This window comes from Pelobates fuscus, chromosome 6 (genome assembly GCF_036172605.1).
Source record: "Pelobates fuscus isolate aPelFus1 chromosome 6, aPelFus1.pri, whole genome shotgun sequence".
Lineage (NCBI taxonomy): Eukaryota > Metazoa > Chordata > Amphibia > Anura > Pelobatidae > Pelobates > Pelobates fuscus.
Window position 1 is genome coordinate 136,788,654 of NC_086322.1, and position 23,819 is coordinate 136,812,472.

At 40.3% G+C, this 23,819-nt stretch overlaps 1 protein-coding gene across 2 annotated transcripts in view; it reads right to left on the bottom strand.

The window, feature by feature from the left end:
* LARP7 (La ribonucleoprotein 7, transcriptional regulator) overlaps positions 1 to 23,819 on the bottom strand; it is a 100,434-nt gene that overhangs the window by 50,271 nt on the left and 26,344 nt on the right. For both annotated transcript variants that reach the window (XM_063458339.1, XM_063458338.1), the window contains 3 exons: positions 18,147 to 18,364; positions 12,278 to 12,378; positions 12,112 to 12,195 (listed from right to left, as the gene is read on the bottom strand). In XM_063458339.1, the coding sequence (XP_063314409.1) occupies positions 12,112 to 12,195; positions 12,278 to 12,378; positions 18,147 to 18,345 (384 nt within the window). In that variant the 5' untranslated portion in view covers positions 18,346 to 18,364. The remainder of the gene's footprint in view (positions 1 to 12,111; positions 12,196 to 12,277; positions 12,379 to 18,146; positions 18,365 to 23,819) is intronic.

The following is a 23,819-nucleotide window of genomic DNA, read 5'->3' on the forward strand; positions in this document are numbered from 1 at the left end:
CTGTAACTTTTGAAAACACCATAAAACCTGTACATGAGGGGTACTGTTATACTCAGGAGACTTTGCTGAACACAAATATTTGTGTTTCAAAACAGTAAAAAGTATGACAGCAAAAATATCGTCAGTGTAAGTGCCGTTTGTGTGCGAAAAAGGCAATAAATTTCACTTTCCCTGACGATATCATTGTTGTAATAAATTTTACGGTTTTGAAACACAAATATTTGTATTCAGCGATGTCTCCCGAGTAAAACAGTACCCCCCATGTACAGGTTTTATAGTGTCTTGGAAAGTTATAGGGTTAAATATAGTGCTAGCAAATTAAATTCCCTATACTTTCGGCCTGGGTTGTTAGGCAGGTCCCGCTAATTGTAATTAATTAGGATACCTAATTATGTAAAATTATTACATAAATATATATGTAAAATTATTATATATACACGTGTGTGTGTATATATATATATATATATATATATATATATATATATATATATATGTATATATATGTATATAATTTTTTTACTATTATTTTTATTTATATATAGGTATACATATAGTGATGTATACGTATATACTTGGGTATATACATATATTATTTCGTTCTACGTGTATTTTGATATCTATATATATATATATATATATATATATATATATATATATATATATATATTATCAAAATACAGTTAGAATGAAATTACACACATATATATTTTTTTTATTTTTTATTTTAATTTTTTTTACGTATTTACATATATTTTTTATATATATATATATATATATATATATATATATATATATAAAATTATAATTATGTATATATTTAATCAATATCCTTCTACGTGTATTTTGATATTAATATATATATATAATTATATATATATAAATATTAAAATACACTTAGTGTATGTGTAAATGTGTGCGTATATATATATATTATATATAGATCATATATATAATATATATATATAAATGATGTAAGTGTATTTTATTTTTAACTTTATTTTTTTTTTACATTAAGGGGTTAATAGGGGAGGAGAGGGGCAGAGACAGTGTCAGCCAGTGATTTTACATCACTGGCTGACACACAGGATCAGTGATCACAGTGACAGGCTGTCACTGTGATCACCTCCTGCAGATCGCGGTAATTGGCCACAGGGGGAGTGCCTGGGTGGCCAGGCATGCCCCCCACCGCGATCTGCAGGGGGATCCTGCCTGCAGTTACTATGGGTCAGCCAATAGGCTGACACATAGTAACTCTGATCGCAGTGACAGGCTGTCACTGCGATCAGATCGCAGGGAGAGGCTGTCTCTGCATTCAGATCGCAGAGACAGCCTCTCCCTGCGATCATACTCTGCAGATCGCGGTCACTGACCGCAGGGGGACTGCCTGGGGGGCCAGGCATGTCCCCCGACCGCAATCTGCTGCAGAGAATTCCGCCGGCTCCATGTGTCAGCCGATTTTAAAATCGGCTGACACATGGTAAATACCGATCGCAGTGACAGCCTGTCACTGCGATCGGAAGCTGCAGACCGCGGTCCCCAGGCACAGGGGGGCTGCCTGGGGGGCCAGGCATGCCCCCCGACCGCGATCTGCAGCGGCCATGTTCCGCCGGCCACGTGGGGGGTAAGACCGCCCAGGACGTACCATGCCGTCCTGCGGCGTTTAGAGCCGCCCAAATAAGGACGGCATGGTACGTCCTGCGGTCTTAAGGGGTTAATTACACAGAGGGTCCTATTATGCTTCCTCTTTCTTTATTATTTTCCTCAGCAGCAAAAAATTAACTTGAAAGAGAATATAAATAAAACATCATAACTAATCTGCCTAACAACAGGGCAGCCAATCATATACATTCACATGTAATAAGTGTCTCGACCAATCATCTAATTTCCTCTTTCTTTGCTGCTCCTCAGACAAGCTAAGTAGATTTGACTTCACTCTACATTTCATACTGTATATTTAATATATTGGTTTTACTATAATTTTTTATTTTTCATATTGTATTGTTTAGTAGAGGTACCCCTATGGTATGGTGACAGTTTGAGGCAGTGTCTCCCACACTGCTGCGGTCACACCAGACCCCCAGTTTTCCTCTCTTTGTGTTTTCAACCACACAGGGCTGAGAGAGGGTCTGCCAGACTTAGACTGCACGGGCCGTGTGGCTGGCGGTCTCACTAGCACCCCACCGCTGCAGCACTCCGGCACCCGCACAACTTTCACCGCGGGTGCGAAGCTACTCACCAGTTCCCCGGTCTTACTCAGCGCTCGCGGCCATTGCGGGGGGCGGAGCAAACTCACCTTTGGAGCGCTTCTCTGATCTGAAGCACGGGAACACAGAACCAAAGGTCAGTGACTGCTTGGTTCCGGCTGCACGGCTCCTAGCTCCCTTCTACCTACGTCCAGTTATGGAATTGTTATGGGTTTGGGGTTAATCAACCCCTAAGGTTTTTTGTTTGCTTTGTACAGTCAACATTAGCTTATTAAGCCTTCTGTTCCCAGAGGGTTTCCTCCTCCTGTTCTTTTCCCACAACAAGTCAGGCTCAAAGCAGTACATATATATTTAATTTTCTGCTTCAGGTCCCACTCACTGGTATTAGGTCAATACATAACGTTGGGACTTACTTACCAGACTTTAAGCTCAGTCTATCAACTGGTGTAATTGAGTATTAATATTGCCTTGCCTGTCCTAGGACAGTAAGACTGATTTACAACTAATTTGGCTATTTTGCTTTAATTAATTACGACATGCAGACTCCCGGAGAGATACTGGAGGGCCCTAGCTGCCCTAACACTGAGACTACTCTGGCCCCTCCTGGCCTAGATCCAGGTATGATACCCTTGCAGGAATTCCAGGCTCTCCTGGAGTCTACTATGGCCGGCTCGGTCCAGCGAGCCCTTGCGTCTGCCATGGGGACGATGTCTTTATTGATCTCCCACTCACTGGCACAAGCATTCCTGCAACCCCCAGAGATACAGACACTTATACTGGCCCAGACTGAAACAGCAGTACCAGTGGCCCGCAAGGCAAAGACAAAAACCAAACACACCTCTCCACTCCCACTGATGCAGGTATCGCCTGCCCTGATTGACCCGCCTATGGCGGTCCCAGATGGCATGTTGCCACGCAAGAGAGCCACTGGCCAGGCACAAGCGGCCAGACATTGGAAACAGGCACGTGCCCAGTATGAAGGGTCAGACACTGACTAAAGTGAGGAGATTGCGTCGGATGACCCAGATTATACATAAAGAGATGGCATCCGAATCAGAGGATGAGTCTGGTCCTCAGGAGGCGCCAGCGGGGGTGGAGGATGGTATCCGAGACCCACAGTAATAGCTCCGTCACCCTCGCTCGGCAGGATGGGATACACCGGCGCATTTCGCGCAATACTTGGCGCTCCGTATGCTCACTCCTCTCTCTAACGAGAGTAGGAACAAGCTGCGAGCGGAATGTCCTAGACCCTCCGTCCCGTACCTAGCATGCAAGACTCCCATGGTGGACCCCCATATCGCCCAGTTCCTTGCAAAAATCGGTCTGGAAACCCAAAAAGGGACTGGAGTTTTCGCTCCACAGCTGCCAAGATAAAATACTAGACACATTGGGACCAGCCACAAAACTGTACGAACTACTTGAATCCGCTAAGGCGGGGGAGATCGCCATGGACTTTGAAGAGGCCATTGGCTGGGTCCAAAGAGTTATTTGCCTGTTAGGTAACGCTAACACGGCCTTGTCGGCGGAACGCCGTAAGTCCATCCTACCAACAATCGAACCAAAGCTTATTAATCTGGCAAGTAGGGAGCCCAGGCCCGCAGCTAAAGGGATGCTGTTCGGGGAGTCCTTTGTGAAAGACATTGGGACTTTTGTGAAAACTTTCACCACACTAGACAAAGCACAGGCCAATCTAAAAAGGGTCCAGAAGACGTCCATGGACAACTCGTGAAAGGCGTAGGCAATTGACATACAGACGTCCCTACGGTAAGTGCAATCTCTCCCTTCTTCCCAGCTAAGTATAGGGGGCAGACTAGCAGGGTTTGCACACACATGGCACAAGATCACCAAAGACACTTCCACCTCAACCCAATATCTACCCCGTTCCAAACACATGCCCCACGAGAGCTTACGCTACCCCCGGAGCAAACCGAGCTCATAACCAAGGAGATTACAGAAGTCCACAACAAACAGGCGATCCAAGAGATCCCATACAACACCCCGGGTTTTACCAGCAACCTATTTTTGGTAGCCAACAAGGGCAGGGGCATGCATCCAGTTATAAACTTAAGGGAACTCAACGCATTCCTGACGTAACAACATTTCAAAATGGAGGGCATCCATTGCCTCAGATTTATTATGACAGGGAGATTTGATGGTCAAGTTAGACCTCAAGGACGCAAATCTCACCGTCCCTATTGCGGAGGAACACTGGGACCTCTTGCACTTCACATGGCAAGGACGACGCTGGAGATTTACATGTCTACCCTTCGGTTTGTCTTCGGCTCCTTGGTGCTTCACAAAAATCATGAAGCCAGTGGTAGCTTTCCTCAGGGCTCGAGGGGTTCGTATGATTATATATTTAGACGACATTTTAATCATGGCACCCTCACCAGACCAATTATTGAGTCACTTACACTGGATCATACAGCTACAAGAAGCCCTGGGAGTCATGATAAATTTAGAAAAATCCATATTCAACCCAGTACAACAGATAGAGTTCCTGGGATTCCAGATCAATGTCATTTCACAATCCCTGTTCCTCCCAGAAACAAAATTGAAGGCCATCAAAAAATAAAAAGAGATCAGATGCACATTAGGAGCACAATATCTCTCCATCAGACAATTGGCTCAAGTAATAGAATTACTGGCCTCTTCGATACAAGCCATCTTCCCAGGGTCCTTGCATTACCATGCACTGCAACGTCTGAAAGGCTCTCACCTCAGGTCCGGCCATTCATACGAATCCGAACTGTGTCTGGATGTGGAATCACGGGAAGAACTAACTCTGTGGCTAGACCATATGGAGGTGTGGAACGGAAGAGCAGTATTCGGAACCATTCCGGACCCGACTAGAGTCTGATGCAAGCTTACACAGTTGGGGCGCACGTTGTGGCAATATATCCACCGGCGGCAGATGGTCCAGGGAAGAATCCAAACTACACATAAATTGTCTGGAACTCCTAGCAGGATCATTCGCCATCCGCAGTCTCTCCCCGACTATAGGGAGATGTTGTATACTACTCCGCATGGACAACATCGCTGCAGTTCGCTATTTCAATCACCTAGGGGGCACCAAATCCAAACAACTAGCAAACCTAGCGAAATATTTTTGGCAGTTCTGCCTCCACAACGAGATTGCGGTGACAGCCAAACACATTCTGGGCCTGGACAACACACATGCGGACTGGAACTCCAGATACCTACGAGATCCAGGAGATTGGCACCTTCTTCGGTCAACCTTTCACCAGATAGACAGGCTATGGGGACCACTGGATATAGACCTCTTCTCATCCAGACTGAACACCCACCTACCTCGATACTTCAGTTGGCGACCAGATCCAACAGCATTGGGGATAGATGCATTCCTACAGAAGTGGCCGACGTCTCGACACTATGCATTCCCCCATTCAACCTCATCTCCAGGACACGATCTTACATATGCAAACAAGACTACTCTTTAGTGATAGTGGTTCCCCTATGGCATGCTCAACCATGGTTTCCGCGACTACTGGAGATGGCAATCAATTTTCCACTAATAATACCATCGAAACCGGACTTACTCCTAGACCCGGATGGGAACTCGCACAGTCTGATCGACCAAGACATGCTCCAACTCACGGTATGGTTGATTTCTGGAGCCCCTGGACACTTGCAGACATTCCACAGATGGCTACAAGACTCATGGACAACTCATGGGCACCAGATCAGCCCACTGTTCCGCATGGCGCGTGTGGGCTGGCTGGTGCATGGAGCGGTCATTGGATCCAGTTTCAGCATCTCTGAAGGAAGTATTTCAATTTTTGACGTCTCTTTTTGAAGAAGGGAAAGCATACCGAACCATTAATGTATACAGGTCGGCTATCTCAGCAGGACATCAGGAACTAGAAGGCTCTCCAATTGGACAACACCCCTTCATCTATAGATTGTTGAAAGGGATACGCTTTGAGAAACCTCCGCAAACCCGGTATTCTTCATTCTGGGATGTCAACGTGGTATTACACTTCTTTGAGGACTGGGCACCAAATGAATTACTACCCCTTAAACACCTGTCATGGAAACTACTTACACTTCTGTGCTTACTTTCCTGCAAGAGGACATCAGACATGAGGGCGTTGGACTGGAACGCATTGTCATTTACCCCAGAAGGAGTTTTATTCTCCATATCGAGAAGAACTAAATCCGCTACCCGAGATATCCAGGACACCCCTCATTATGCCTAGTGAAATGTCTTAGTTCGTACCTGGACCGTACTCAAAAATTATGCCCACTCGAGTTGAACCAACTATTTATATCATTTCGAACGCCCTTTCTACCAGAATCCACACCCACGTTGGCTCGTTGGGTTAAGGATCTGTTGGCCCTAACAGGGATTGACACCACAAAATTCTCTGTGCATTCAATGAGAGTAGCTATGGCATCCAAGGCCTCAAAAGTTGGTTGTCGCCTCGAAGATATATTAAAGGCGGCACATTTTTCACTTCAAGTAGTGGCTTTGAACTAGCATAATAGGAGCCTCCATGTCATTAATAAAATTCCAAGATTTTACTAGTAACATGATGTAAAGTCATGATTTTATTAAAGACACGGAGGAGAGTATTATTCCCACCCACCCGCTGGGCGTGGTACGTGCAATAATGAGGGTCATAGTGACCGCTCACACGGTAAGTAATAAATACTTTGTATGATACGTTCAAATATAATTTTTAGGTACACGTGTAAACAGTAATAGTCTACAATTACACAAAACCAGATAAGTGTAAAGACGTAAAATTTACATACAGTTACGAAGTTGGGATTTTACTATATAGGTTTCCACAGCTTGATTTCGTTAAGGATCTTTATGAAGAAGGTCAGAAGTTAAGACGGGTTATTGGATTTTGTTACGTTCAAGTTTACAACTGATCTTCGTCGGTGAAGACAAAGAAAGAGGAAATTAGAGGATTGGTTAAGACACTTATTATATGTGAATGTATATGATTGTCTGCCCTGTTAGGCAGATTAGTTATGATGTTTTATTTATATTCTCTTACAAGATACATTTTTGCTGCTGAGGAGAATAATAAAGAAAGTGAAAGCATAATACTCGCCTCCTTGTCATTAATAAAATCATGAGTTTACGTCATGTTACTAGTAAAATCTTGGAAATACACTACATACTTGTGACAGCTGATTGCTCTCAGCCAATGAGGTAAGCCATAAAGCGATGCAATGAAGAGCTTAGTTCTGGAGAACTAATGGACTACATGCAATAGCGGTGCCGGGGCACTTCTGACACTATAACCACTACAGAAGATGTAGTGGTTATGTGATTTGAAGTGTTAATTTGATGGCCATTACAGTCATACCAAACACATATTTAAACGTACAGTTGAATAGTGCAGAGGCAACTATTTTAGTTATGTATTGCTTGCATTATAGCTGATGAATCCTAGAAATACTGATACCCAGGAGTACTGGGAGTTTGAGCACATGGCTAATTTGTGTTTTGTTTTTTAACCTTGCCTTGAGTGACCCTTTAAAAACACACACATTTTTCTAAAAACTCCATAGTCTACTTACAAAACAACCTTTGCTTCTACAAATGTTTAATTACTCTTTAAACCTGTAAAACCTACAATAAAGAACAATAGCAATAACATTTTAACAAGATAAAGGATCTATAGGATGGCAAAGGGAATTTCAACATTATCTAACAAAGAAAGATTACAAGGCTGGTGCTTGGTTTAGATATGCTAACCCTTGCAATTGGAGACTAAATACAGGGAACTAGAGCACGCTCAGGTGACCGCATCATGACCTCTAGATTGTACATCAACATTTTCTACCCCCTCAATTTCCTGAAGAACCCTCTATTGTTGATTATTCACATTTAAATATAAATATATATATATATATATATATATATATATATATATATATATATATATATATATATATATATATATATATATATATATATATATATATATATATATATATATATATATATACACACACACACCATATGATGTACCAGTTACTTCAAAGTGCAGACCACATTTAAGAATTATTTCATGTAATAAACCGATAATCCACAGATCGGCAAACAGTTTGAAGCATTTTTTTTGCAAAATGTTTGCAAAACGTGTGTTTGCGCGTGTGTCCTGGTCTTCACAACATTAGTAAAGGTTACACTGCGGAGTCAAAGCTGAAGCCATTTTAATGACAGCAGCTGCCAATCAGGGATGTAACTCACACTAATCTCAGGCTGCACTGGGATATTTAGGTCCCATTGATCTGATTATGTGCCCACCTTTGCAATTGTCCCACAATAGAGCTGGGCAAAGAGAGAAAGGAGGAAGATATTTAGGTCCCATTGCTGCCCTTACAGTAAAGTACTTCCCTTATCCCCTACACTACCATAAGACGTACATTAGTCTTAACATAAAAGTATCACTGTAGTTCTTTCGAGCAGGGTCCTCATCAACTTATTGTCCTGGTCCCATTTTCTAATTTATGATTTTATTATTACATTTCCCCTCATAATATTGTAAAGCACTTAAATGACAATTATTTAGAAACAGTTATCATTAATACATCAATTGCAAAATGTCCCTATTGTGTACATGGTGTGACCCCTCAATTCCTTTTAACTGTGCATATTTGGTATCCAAAACAGATTCCTTTTGGGTTGAGAAACCCATTTCTCCACTATAGGTGCTACTTTGGAGTTGACCAGAACATAGCATAATTTGAGGAGAGTCTCTAAAAACATTTAGCATGTTTAGCTCCCATGTTAAAAGTAGTGTAGGACCCACCTATATTGGGGTACTGTGACATAGTGTTGGGTTTAACACAATATGGTGTAACTGAATCCCCATATTTGTTTGCCAAGATAGAGACTTGTTTGCCAAGGATTTTAAGCAGTGTTGTCAAATTGAAAACTGTATATTTTGTTTGTGTGCGCTGTTCCTTAATCTGTATTTTGTGTGTATATACAGCTGGGATTTCCTGACCAGAGACAGGTTTATCATTGGTACCTCCTCCCCTCTGACTTCAAAGGGAAATTTGTTATTCAATTAACAGCATTAAGATTATCTTTAGTCATAGAAACTTGCCGATGGAAAGCACCATTTACTTACCCCTTTGAAAGGCATCAGAAACTAAAATTACCACTTACTATCATTGGTGCCTTAATAAAAACGTTATTTTAAAAAGCCACACAGACATTCAAACAGCTGTGTAAATAGGTAAGCAATAAGGCTTGTTAGTCTTACAAAAAGTAGCTACATTTCACACTGTATATTAGATACAGGTCCCCACGTTAGACAAGTAGAGAAGGAAAAAAAAAAAAATCTTATATATAATTTTTTTTTTTTTCTTCTCTACTTGTATAACGTGGTGACCTGTCTTTTTTTTTTCTTTTCAAATGCAACAGCATAACCTCAGGAGAGGCTCAAATTAATCCAGACTGTTTCCAAGGATTCTCCAGAAGCAGGAACAAACAGTAAAGTAGAATAGGCAAAAAATAAATAAAACCATAAAATCAGCTCACACCAGGCTCGTCTCTCTACACGGTTTGTCCGACTTCGTCAGGGATATCCCAGTGTCTGTACACCTAGTTCATGCTGCGTCTATATTTTAAAAAAAAAAAAGACTCTTTGATGCCACCCCGGATAGCCATAAGCCAATCCGGTGTGCAATTAATAGAGTTCCACCTGTCCATAGCTACCTATAATAACTTCCGTGTTCGGATGATAAAGAGATTATGTTTCTATACATTTCATTCTGCTAATTGCAATTACGTCTGTGAGTGCATTATATTGATAAGCCATATTTGGTGTCAGTATCTATTACACTATTGTGGCCATGTTTGTATTTTATATTGCAGATTATTTATTTATACTTTGCCTATTTAGAAGAAATTTAGGTATTTTCTTTTAACCTGCATATTTTTTATGGTAATTTTTTACCTGTTTCCACTGGTGTTAATCTTATTGGGTATTGTGAGTTACTTTTGATATCTCTTACATCAGCGTTTAAGAGAGAATTGCTGGAGTCATTGATCTGATTATGTGCCCACCTTGGCAATTGTCCCAAAATAGAGCAGGGCAAAGAGAGAAAGGAGGAAGAGAAAGAAAGTCGGTGGTACGATCAGAAGAGAATTGAAGAGAGTATAGTAGGGATACAGAGAAGGTTATACCATTACGAAGGTCCGGGAATCGCCAGCAAGGTACCCTCCCACCGGAGCAGGAGAAGTCAAGGTGCGTCAGTGGCGGATCCAGAGCCTAATCTCGGGAGGGGCACTTGTAGATTATTTAAAGAAATAATCCAGGCAAAATAACCTCTACAGCTCAGTGTAGTAGTTATGGTGCCAGTAGTGCCAGGACCCCATCCCAGAGTAAGTAGTCAAACCGTTTAAGAACAGTTTGACAACTTACCTGGGGTCTGCTGGGATATAGGGCATAGAAGCAGTGGCATGTGTGAGGGGTGCAGTGTGTGTGAGCACGGCAGTGTAGGTCAGGTTTGCAGTGTGTGTTAGGGGGCAGTGTGTGTGTGAGAGAGCTGCAGTGTGTGTGACGCTTGCAATGAAGGTGTGTTTGGGGCATTGTGTGGGGGCAGTGTATGTGTGGCAATGTATGTGGGCAGTGGATGTGTGTGGCGGGGGGGCCCCCCCTTCCCCGAATCCGCCACTGAGGTGCATCAGGTCTCATCTCTGTCACCCCACCCACCCATATTGCAGGTCAGCCATGGGTCCCATATTTTTAATCAAACTTTGCCAATGTGTTTTTGACCTGGGCTGTTAACTTGTCCATTATCATATTTTTTGCACCACTTCTTCCATGGAAGGTGGGATGTCTATTTATTATTTTTGTAACTTTAGTTAGTGTGGGGACACTCATCAAGTAGGGCATCGTTTTGATATAAGGGTCATTCACACTTACTTATTCCATTTATTTCTCAAATTGGTAAATGTGCCAGAAACTGTGCTCTACTGAGGCCTCAAAGATATTACAATGCACGTACATCACATGGATTACTCGAGATTAGAGGATATTACCATGCTCCGTAAAGGCTTCCATTTTAATGAAGACCACTCCTAATAAGGATACTGTAAGAGAGGATCATAGAGGCAAAAATAGGTCCCTATTTTCTGTTGGGGAAAGGGACTGAATTAACTGCAACAAAGGGAAAAAAAAAACTACCTTTAACCTCAGGGGTGTGTGTAATACTACACTTAGAAGAGAGAAAATGAACAGTGGGTTTAACTCTGGTTTTTGCATAATATGGCTTGAAGCAATGTTTCCATGTATAATACTATACTTTTCTACATTTCTTTAGTCTAAAATTAGGGGTTGTCTTGTACACGGAATGTCACTGCAGGAATGTTCTTAACGCTTGGCCTGACCGCTAACCAATCTAGTCGCATGTGGCTGGAGCTCCTTCAAAAATCGAATTATTAAAGGAGCACTATAGTGCCAGGAAAACAAACTTGTTTTCCTGGCACTATAGGGTTATTAGGTGTGAGGGGAGCAGGGACTGGTGGGGACTTCAGTGCTATAGATGTTTAAAATATTTATTTCTTAATTTTGGGCTCAAAAAAATAGGTGTCGTCTTATACATGGGGGCATCTTATAGACAGAAAAATGGTACATCTCCACATCTCCTCCCTTCCCCAGGAGATGACCAAGGGTAGAGCAATTTAATCTAGCAATAAAAAAAGTTGTTGGGTTAAAAGAAGATTATGTATATGAAAGCATTGTATTGAATGATAGTAGTGTTTGCCTCACATGCACAATGTGTTCCTAACGCTTGGCTTGAACAAAAATCATCACAACAGATGATCTTAGAGAAGACAGAGCTGCTCACAATTTTTTTCAATGACCTACAAAGCTCATTTGTGCAGATAGATATAATATTTACTTACCACATACACTGTACGGCAATCAACGTCCTGTGGTTTCTCTCCCAAGGGAAGTCGTCTTCTTATTTTCGTACATTCCAAATTCAACTTTAGACAAAAAAAAAAAAAAGTTAGACAAATGCTAATTCTCCCTACCAAAAAAAAAATGGAAAATAAAAGGTTAACCAACCTCAACTACAGAAGAGTTCTTGATGGCTCTTGCAATGAGCTTTACATCTGTGGATAGCTTTTTCATTTTGTTGAAGGAGGCCAATAGGGATATGTCAATGTCTAAATATAGAAATTAGGACAAAATATTAAGAAAAGAAAAAAACCAAAACTGCCCCCATGCACTTAAAAATGCACCCTGCGCCATCATCACAATCAACAACTGTGAATAACTTTTAATGAGGCAGTTTTGGTGTATATGAATAAGTTCATATTTATTATTTATTTATAAAATATTTAACAGGAAGGCTACATTAAGATATCTATTGTTTTCAAGTATTTACTGGTTCCACAAACATTGCATTACAAAAACAATAATACATAACACATATAAAAATTTTATAAACAGGTAAGAAATATATAAAATCAACCATAACAGGTGCATTCTATTTTGAGATATGTAGAGATGGATCTCTTAAAGGATTTTATCATACTACTCTATTACTTTGACTAATGTAGTGCCGACTATATTTAGAATAAAACAATTCAGATATGCAATACACTTGTGTATTACTGCATACATCAAGGATGCCCCTTGTATAACAATGATCCCATACCAGCCCTATGAAACACAATTTATCAGCAATGGAAAACAACATATTAGTTGCTTAACTGTAAATGGCAATAAGGCCACAATAACTTGTAATTATGTACTTCTAGTAAGACATGCGGTATAGTACGGAGAAGCCGGACAACATTTTAAAGTACCAAAAAATAAAAATTGGTGCAATTTGGGGACTGCTTTATTTTTAATAATGAGTATATTGCTTTTCAGGTTTTAAATCCTATGTTATACAATATTTGAAAATATTAATCAGTACTTCCACAAGTAGGGCTATAATTAGGACGTAAGAAGATGACATTTGTGTGCACTTTAATTATAAAAAAAAAAAAAAAAAAGGGGGGGGGGGGGGGCAAGGTCCTTAAAGGGTCTAAGGTTAATGATTTGTAAGGCTATTGTTTTTTTTCTTACTGAAAACAATGCTGGTAATTTGAACACTACATAGTCAGCAAGGATGGTGACTAAGAGGAGGAGTAGATGTAGGGTGTATATTGGGACACACACAATGGCCTCCTCACATCCTCTGCCCTAAAGACATTCATTCTGGATTGCACATTTCCAAAAACCATCTCAGCATGAGGTCAAGCTGTCATTCAACTCATATACCTTAAACAATGCTCCCAGAAGTAAGAAAGCCATCTGAAAGTCTAGATAAAAGACACCACACTAAGCAGCCTTTCCATATGTGGATTTCCCAATCAGTTCTTACATCGTCAAAATTAAAGTGAGAAAACTATTTTATTTTTTTTAAAACACTCCTGACATTATTCACCTCTACAATGTGTCAGAAGATTTGTCTTTTTTCAACCACCTAAAGCTAGCAGGATAAGAAAAAAAAAAAAAAAACGAAGAATCTAAAACATTAAAAACTTACCTATATTAAAAATGCCACTGCCACATGTTTTTGTACATGCTTTTTTTTCCCTCCTCTGAATATATTTCTGAGTAAAGTAGGTTGACAAGCATTACAAAATGGCTGCTGAGGCAAGGAGTTTTCTAATTTGATACATGGATATAGTAATTAATATGGACTTAAATAATAATAAACTACAAAGAATTTAACAAGGAAATATACATTCAGATATTCTCTGGTTTCCAAGTATGTCCTGAGGATGTTACTATTACCCAAGTTAATGGTACTCATTTTATTTATCTTGGAAGGATGAAGGGCTGAGTCAACCCTGCCAAAAATTCAACCTGTGATCCACAAGGTTTGAACAGATTCTACTGATGATGCATTAGCCCACTGAGCCATCTTACTGGCCTAAATATAGGATTATGGCTGCTCGAGTCAATGACGTGCTGCCACCATGCAAAAATGTGCCAAGCATCATTATCTGAGAATTGGCATACTATTTATATACAGGCAAAGCTACTATGATGCAGGTAACCAAACTAATTATTTTTTATGAAGGTCACTGGATCTTGCCAGTTTCAGATTTGTTCGAAATGAACAACACCAGATGCATTGGAGGCCTTGTCCATTTTGAGACAGAATAAATACAGTATATACAATTTAGTAAAATTACCCATTAGATTTATTGTATCTTAATTCTATACTTCAACCAGCTACACTGTCAATTAACGCTATACTCTCTTCATGTGTATTCTGGAAAGACAAAATTACATTTAATGAAAATATTTCCCAACCATAAATCACACAACAAAATATTTTCTAATGTGACTAAACTAGCACCGAATCCCACATTTCACATTTAATGAGTCACGTATCCCCTTATCAAAAGGGGATCAATGTGCACAATACCACAAAAGCATCATCAGTGAGAGGGACTAATTTCTAAACAGGATGCTTGACATTTGAGGATTGCTATCTTAGCATTGTTACTTTGGCATTTCATCTTCATTAAAAAAGAGAAACACATAAGTGTAATGTGCATCTGGTTTATCTTGTTTTTGTTGCCGCAGACCCACATTACTATGGAAATATAATCTGGAATCACACCTTTTTGCTTCCATTAAATGGCTAAATGCTGCCTTGAGGGGTTTAGTTAAGAGACTATGCATGCACATTATTCTAAGAGGAATATTTTTAATTGCCTAGCAAAGCCCATTGAATTCCTGCTTCTAAGAAACCAATGTATTGTACGCTATTTTTAAAATAAAATCTTTATTTTTACTTGTGCAAGAAGTAACAACAAGCGTGCAGCGCCACAATAGCCGCTGCAAGCATTTTCATAGCATTTCAAAACGTGGCAGGTAAAACAGCACAATTTTTCCTTTTTTTTTTTAAATCATGAAAATAACAGGCTGTGTATCACTAGTAGTTCGAATTAGACATGCTAGGCTAGACGTGCATACAACAGATTTAGTTACGTTTATAAATTTGATGAGTTGTATGGCCTTACGTTTCTGAGAAGGGTAAACATTTATACTTATACTGAAGCAAGAATTGCTACAGCTTAAGTTCTCGCTTGGTAGTTAACAGAATCAGCATATCAGAGAGTAGAGGTCAGCTTAAGAACATGCTAGATTTCAGTAATAGATTGTATGAAAATAGCTTTGCTAAACATGCATTCAGTAGTGGTTGAACTCAGGCTAAACAAACATGGTATTGTGTGATTGCTAAAGGTAGACACTTATTCTTTGTTCCGCTAGTGGCTTATGAATAGTTCTGTGTCAGTGAGTGTTAAAAGCGGTAGGCCTTTCGCTAATGTCAGCTGTCGTGTGGTGTGTGAAAGGTGGCCTCAGGCATTCGGTTGCAAGGTGTAGGGTGTTAGTACGACTAGATAAATTTTTTTAACAGTTTGAGTCTCATCTTGGGTCTGGAGTGTCCGCCATGCCCCTTACGGTAGTACCGGCGCCTGTCCGGCTTCAGCCGACCCCACACATGGTCCACTTGAGATAATTAATTAGTCTCTTTCACTGGCAAGGTTATGGGTCCCTCTCCGGCTTGGGTTCTCTTGGTAGTCTGCTGTGCTATGACTTGGTAGGTCGCTTCAAACCTGGATTGCAGAGTGTTGGCTTGCTGGCCTGCGATGATGTGTTCAGATGCGCTGCTGGGGCCTTGTGGCTGCCCGGCGGTCCTGTCCATTAGTGCGTGGGAGCGGGTGCGTGCGCCCAGTTTGCTCCTGTCCCCTTCCCGCTGTCGTGGTTGTCGGTGCTTTTTGGGCTGGATAACCGCCCTGAAGGCCTGCTGTGGGACTCCGAAATGGCTTCAGCGGGTCGCAGGAAGGATCCACGATGCCACCACCCGAGCTGCTTGAAGGTAAGACTTAGTGTTGTGTAGAAGCTAGAGCAGAGTCGATCTAGGGCTTCCAGGGGCTGCGAGTGTAGGTATCTGTCCGTGTACTCCCTCTGTGGCTCTTGCTGGGCGGCCATTTTGGGCATGTTCCGGCAAGCTCGTGCCTCAGCCGGCTGTTTAGCTGCATTTTTCCGCTTCTAACTTTAAATCACTTGTCTGGCCAGGACTGGGATAACCCCACCGGTCCAGAGGGGTTGGGGGGGAGGTGAATAGGAGATCTTCAGCGATTCCGGGGAAATCTGGTGCCGAGGAGAGCGGCCGCCTCTCCCCGGCTCCAACTCCCGCAGGCCGTGTTTTGGGCCTCGGGCTCCAAAAAGGTTTCTTTCGAGTCTGTGGTGCACCCCCGAAAGGTCCTTGGGCTGTATAGCCGCCGGTAATGGCTTACCGGCAGGAGCTCCTTCCCCACACGTCTGTGCAGCCTGGCGGTCAGACTCCGCCCCCTGTACTCTATTTTATGTTTGTCACTTTGTGTTAAGGGACTTTCCAAGGTTGATCCAATTCTCGTGCTATATATCACTATCAATAGTGTTCTCTATAATAGATAGATTGCATATATATACATATACACACACACACACACATATATTCATTCAAGAGTGTACAGTTTACTCAGACTAAGATTATGGCAAAGACTCACGAGCTCATGTAGGTGCTGCTATTCATTTCTAGGGTAGTTTTTTTTTTATAAAACTTTCCTATAAAAACACTTCTATATATGTAAAGGAAACTGCTGTGCAAGTCAACAGCAATTTATTTATATCTCCCCCTTATTCATTAAGGCCAAGCAGGCTTGGCAGAGGCACTGAGTCGAATAGAGTCTTCAACATTGATGAACATAGTGGCATCCTGGACCGGTGTTCTATCAAATTCCCCTACCTCGTGAAAATCCCCTACCCTCGTCACTTCCGGTGAACCCTAATTTGAACCCCAACATTAACCCTAAATGTCCCATTTCCAAATCTTAGTGAATGCACTAACTATAATGAAAGTGTAAAACTAGTTTTACTTACCTTCCAGGACCTTGCTGTGGAGGAGTAGCAGGAGTGCTAGCACACATGTGCAGCACAGGATCCAGCTGATTCCCCTCACCGGAAGTGACAAGGGATGGGGATTTTCACAGGTAGGGAAATTTGATAGAACACCGGATCTCCCTCACCTGCCAGCCTCTCAGAGAGTTTGATGAGAAGAATACAGCCCCAAAACATCTACAAATATGCACAACAGCTCAAGAAAACTCTACAGCAGCTATTCACATGCACAAACTCTAAAAACCAAAACAAAAAGACCCATCCACCCACACACACACCCCTCCACAACAATCTCCCTCCCACACATGCAGCCTTATAAACAGCATCGCGCCACATATACATACAGCCACCCAAGCAGTATCCCCAGAAACTAGCAACGCCACAAGCAACATCCCTCTCAATGATACAACGCCACAAGCAACATCCCTCTCAAAGATACAACGCCACAAGCAACATCCCTCTCAAAGATACAACGCCACAAGCAACATCCCTCTCAAAGATACAACGTCACAAGCAAACACCACGATATTATTTAGACGTGCACAAAAAGGTTTCCTCTTCATTCGTCTAAGATTTAAATACCACATGGATCAAGAAATTTGGGTGTGGATTAAAAGGTATTTCATAAGATTTCACTTCTTTGAAGAAGACGCCACAGGAAGTTTTCGGATGCGTGTGAATTCGTTCGTTTGTGGATATATAAAAAAAAACAAAAAAAAACACTTGCACACTTGATTCAGACGAACCAGTTCAAACTAATTTGTGTACAAGACTAATACATATTCATTATCTTAAAATATAAAAAGAGAGACAAAACTGATATAGAAGCATATATTAATTTCTACAAAAGGATTTGTTGGTATTAGTCCAACATAATGTTGGAAGCATTTGTTTCATTAAAAATAAAGCAAAAAAAAAACAAAAAAACAAACACATGAATCAAACAAAAATTAGTGCATTTTATTGCGCACAAACTTACAACCATCCCTGGTCTTCTCTATCTGTTCTCGCATAAATCTATCTTTGTGAAGATTGACGTCGCTGAACCAGAAGTCCACTTGCTTTGCTATGTCTGCAAGTAGCTGCTTCACCCTGGTACGCTTTTTCTTCTCACGGTCCTTCCGCAGATCTGTGCTTTCAGTTTCCTTAATTTTGTTCCTCTGGGCTTCGGTCTCCATCTCAAATATATTTGCAGCCCTGCATACATCAAATAAAATAAATAAATAGAGCATGCAAGTATTAATAAATCACGTTAAAAGAACCAAAAAAAACAAACAAAAAAAAATCCTAAATACATAAAATTCTGCACACATTTCACCTTCTGATATTCTGCAGCAAGATGAATGTTAATCATGCCATAATCAAATATTCACAGTTTGTAATGTCACTTGAGTACGTTTTTTACCTTGTGCATCGCTCAATATATTTGTCTGTCATCTACATGTTAAATAACGGCACTGTAGAACTATAAAGCAGTTGAGAAATGTTTGGCACTGCATAAATGCCAACTTGGGGAGTGAAAATTCAGAATGGACAAGCACAAAATAGTTAGTGTGGACACTCCAATCTTGCAGCGGAGTGCAAAGTTTTGGCCCGGCAGGCAAGCATGCGGCTTGGAAATTTGGGTTATGATAACAAATTAGTATGAATGATTGATAGTACAACAAAATGATAGTCGCTCACTAGAGTCAAAATAAAATGACTCAGGCAGAGATTATCAAACCTAATCAATAAATAAAAATACAAAAAGAAACAAGATATGTCGCGCCCAATGGTATAGTGCAAATCTATACATACATTGGTCATTGGGTTATTCCGACACTATTGACCTCAGAGTAAAATAAAACAAACAAGATAATAGTACATACAAATTACATACTGTATTGCACTATTATAATTCTTCTATAAAACACACTCACATTTACTAGAGCCAACTTAGAGCTCTTCTGTCAGGAAAGGCTCAGAGTCATTGAAAAAATAAAATAGAAACATATGATAGTGAAGTACTGTAAGAAAAAATATGGTATATTCTTATATGGTATAAAATTACCCAATAGTATACAAAGATAAAATAGAATATGAATAAAATAATTTAAACAAATTAAGTTCAGCTGATTAAATTACACAATAAAACTGAAAATATCACCATAAAAACATATTTCCTAGAGCAGGACTTGCTCTAGTACAAACAGCATGGGTGGTATAATCCCCACTTAAGGATGTAGTGTTATCAGGAATCGAGATGGGAAGTAAATAACAAAAAGTATATTTTGTTTATACTGTACAAGTCCTGCTCTAGGAAATTTAAGTACATTCTTCACTTCCACCTGAATTACAAAAATGATACCTACTCCACCACTGAAGTTTCTTCTTCCTTCTATCTCCACATATATTCTGCATATTACTCACTACTTGGAGAATCGTTTTTGCTCCTGTACCATCGAATATCCTAAGATGGGGATTATACCGTCCATGTGCACAACAGCAGAGCTCTAAGTTGGCTCTTGTAAATGTGAGTTTGTTTTATAGAAATTATAATAGTACATAGCGTATTGCACTAATATCTTGTTTATTTTGTTTCACTCTGAGGTCAATCATGTCGGAATAACCCAAAGACCAATGTATGTATAAATTTGCACTATAACACTGGGTGCAGTTTATCTTGTTTCTTTTAGAAAGAATTATTGGCTTGTTGTTGGCATGTTCATCTGACACCAGAATGTAAATGATCTACTGAAGTTCAGTTTTCACATAGTTCTTAAAATGGTTCTTAGCACTACACATAGAAAATGTCGCCCATAAGAAAATTACACATTGTGGCTTCTGACACAAAACAAGGCCAGTAGCTTTAAATAATTTTGACGAGGGGCTCATTGATATCAATGATGGGTCTACATCATTATAATTCAGGTCACGACCAATTAAGCGATGCCGTGCTAAGTTCAGGCATTGAGGAACATCAAACACCACAGAGGCAGCCTCCCTCAGCCACACAAGCAGCCTTGCAACCAAAGTCTACCGCACAGAGGTCTGATAAGATGCAGTAAAGCCGAAGTTGGTAAACGTTAGACAGTGGTTTAGCTCAAATGTGCCTGGTTTTTAAATGGGTTAAAATGAGCCAATAACAAACAGAAAATAGTGCGTAGGCGCTTCACTGAAATTTAGACAGTTCTGTATATAATAAAGATATACAATAAATGGTGTAACCGGTAACCTAGTGCTTCCCCAATGCACTAAATTTACATAAGACAAAAAGAAACATTTACCAGTATATACACCTCCCCAATGTGATCACAGCAAAAATTTGTAATATTACCAATATAGGACCAATATGGGACTGGACTGTATTGCAAACAGCGTGGAGCTGGACTTGGGTATAAACTACAATAGAAAAACAATAAAAAACAACAACATAGTGTAAACTGTATAATAAAAAATGTGTAGTAGGTAAGTATGTGACTCTCACTCACATTCTCCAGAGCCGTACCAGGCTCTGTAAAACAGGCTCAGGGGTGCCAGTACTGGCTAACGATCCAGGTGATCCAGATAGATGCGACTCCAGAATTTGGATGCAAAATATATTTATTGTATAAAATTTTTTTAAAAGGTATAGGCACTAATGGGCACTATGGGGGTGGAACCCAAAACAGACAATAGTATATATAACAAAATTGGAGTTCCACTTACCCCTATCTTTTAGCAGCCCAGAGTGTCAAAAATACACATAAAATAACAAATGTAGCACTGGAGGAAGGCTGTTAGCCGAAACGCGTCTGCTTCAATCTACTGCATATTTACATTTGTTATTTTATGTGTATTTTTGACACTCTGGGCTGCTAAAAGATAGGGGTAAGTGGAACTCCAATTTTGTTATATATACTATTGTCTGTTTTGGGTTCCACCCCCATAGTGCCCATTAGTGCCTATACCTTTTTAAAAAATTTTATACAATAAATATATTTTGCATCCAAATTCTGGAGTCGCATCTATCTGGATCACCTGGATCGTTAGCCAGTACTGGCACCCCTGAGCCTGTTTTACAGAGCCTGGTACGGCTCTGGAGAATGTGAGTGAGAGTCACATACTTACCTACTACACATTTTTTATTATACAGTTTACACTATGTTGTTGTTTTTTATTGTTTTTCTATTGTAGTTTATACCCAAGTCCAGCTCCACGCTGTTTGCAATACAGTCCAGTCCCATATTGGTCCTATATTGGTAATATTACAAATTTTTGCTGTGATCACATTGGGGAGGTGTATATACTGGTAAATGTTTCTTTTTGTCTTATGTAAAATGAGCCAATGTTGACCGTGAAGGGCAAAAAGTGTCTAGACACCAGCAGATGGCAAATATCTAAAAATAACACTGCCCAAATAGACCCAATGAGTAAATGGATAGACTCTTAATTTTTTTTTTTATTTCTTTTTTAATAAACAGCACATTTAACAGATATATTAGGTTTCAATTATGCCCCATGTATATCAGTTCGACAGGATGGGGTTAAATCAGTTTCTTGGCTTACATGAAGCACAGCTTCATTTTGAGAGCCTTTAATGCTGATTGACACCTCATGCCGAGAAATTTAAGTAATTGAGGAAGGAGTTCACAGTGCAATACCTCCTCCTGCCCCCCACATAGATGGGAGATAATGTACCACAGGAATTCTTCTAAAGAAGAGCTATAGATAGCTTAGCTTATGTATCAATTCAACATGATTTGTATAATTTGAAAGGGGGAAAGAGACTAATAACTATATAAAAATATACTAGTTTACAGTTTGGGACAGTTGGCTTGAATTCCTTTGTTAATTATCTATAATATTGGGGCTTTTAAACCCTCATCAACCCATTTGACTGTTTTCCTTTGTTAGTAATCTAACAAACAGGGCATCACTAGAATTTTACTTTAGCAATGGATACTCTTAAACACACACACACACACACACACACACACACACACACACACACACACTTTCACTCTAGACTTCAGTAATCAGGAAGTCTCGATATGAGGGGTCTCTAGAAAGGTCAAAAACCAGCAAGAGCAGGATACTATAAAGTGCTGTTGGGGTAAATGACTGAATTGCATGTTATTGTAGGCACTTAGTTGTTAATTACTACCAAACACAGGAGGGGAGGTGATAACATCTGCTTTAGTTTACAGATGCCTGACACTTCATCCCATAGCCACTGCACAATACCATCTTGTCACACTGTTAAAAAGTATGCAGGAAACATTTATAGATAGAAAACTGTATGAAAAGTAATTCTAACTAGGCATAATCATTCATATCTTTACAGACTCAGCACATCCACAATGCTGATAGAAAAACCAGAACAGAAACAAAACAAAGACTATTTGTATACCTTGCAGGAAAATGTGTATTTGCTGCACACACTAACTGCTGTGATGTTACATAGTTACATAGCTGAAAAGAGACTTGCGTCCATCAAGTTCAGCCTTCCTCACATTTGTTTTTTGCGGTTGATCCAAAAGAAGGCAAAAACACCCAGTTTGAAGCACAATTTTGCAACAAGCTAGGAAAAAAATTCCTTCTTGACCCCAGAATGGCAGTCAGATTTATCCTTGGATCAAGCAGTTATTACCCTGCATTGAAAGATTATATCCTTGAATATTCTGTTTTTGCAAGTATGCATCTAGTAGCCGTTTGAACATCTGTATGGACGTATGGACTCTGATAAAACCACTTCTTCAGGCAGAGAATTCCACATCCTGATTGTTCTTACAGTAAAAAAAACCTTTCCTTTGCCTTAGACGAATCTTCTTTCTTCCAGTCTAAACGCATGGCCTCGTGTCCTATGTAAAGTCCGGTTTGTGAACAGATTTACACACAATGGTTTGTATTGACCCCGAATATATTTGTATAATGTTATCATATGCAGGGCCAGATTAAGAACCCAGTGGGCCTGGTGCTGACAATTATGACGGGCCTAATTACAGGTCATATCGACCAAAAACAGTAAAACACTCCCAAGCGTCATGTATCTGATGGAGATGGTGCTGGAGAGAAAGAAAACAGCAGCTATAAGAAAACACATACCCTAGGCTAATCTCTCACTAATTTATGTTTTCATCTTTCAAGCAAATCCATAACCCCCAACAGCAGTGTCGAGTCAAGTAGGAAGTCAATGGGCATGGTAAAAGGGTGTGCCACTGACACAAATCACTTAACCTGCCAAAAGGGGCGAACATGCCCAAAAAGAGGACATGTCTGCCCAAAGAATTAGGCCAGCCTGGCATGAATGCATGACAGGCTGCCTGCAAATCATGCAGCTGGCCAACTAAGGGCATACTATGCAGACAGCACCCTGAGCTTGGCATAAATGCATCTAATGATGCGCTCGCTCAACGCTTTCTAGGGACTGTCCCCTAGCACTCGCTGGTCCACTTGTCTCCTTACCTTCTTACTAGCAGGTAGAAGCTCCTGGTATATAGTCTGGGACAGAGAAAAGCTGTATGTAGTGAAAGGGAACATGCCACAGTGTTAGAGAGACCAACGTCTGCATTACCTTAAAGGATCACTATAGGGTCAAGAACACAAACATGAATTCATGACCCTATAGTGTTAACACCTCCATCTAGCCCCCCTGGGCCCCTCATGCCTCCATTAATATAGCAAAATCTTA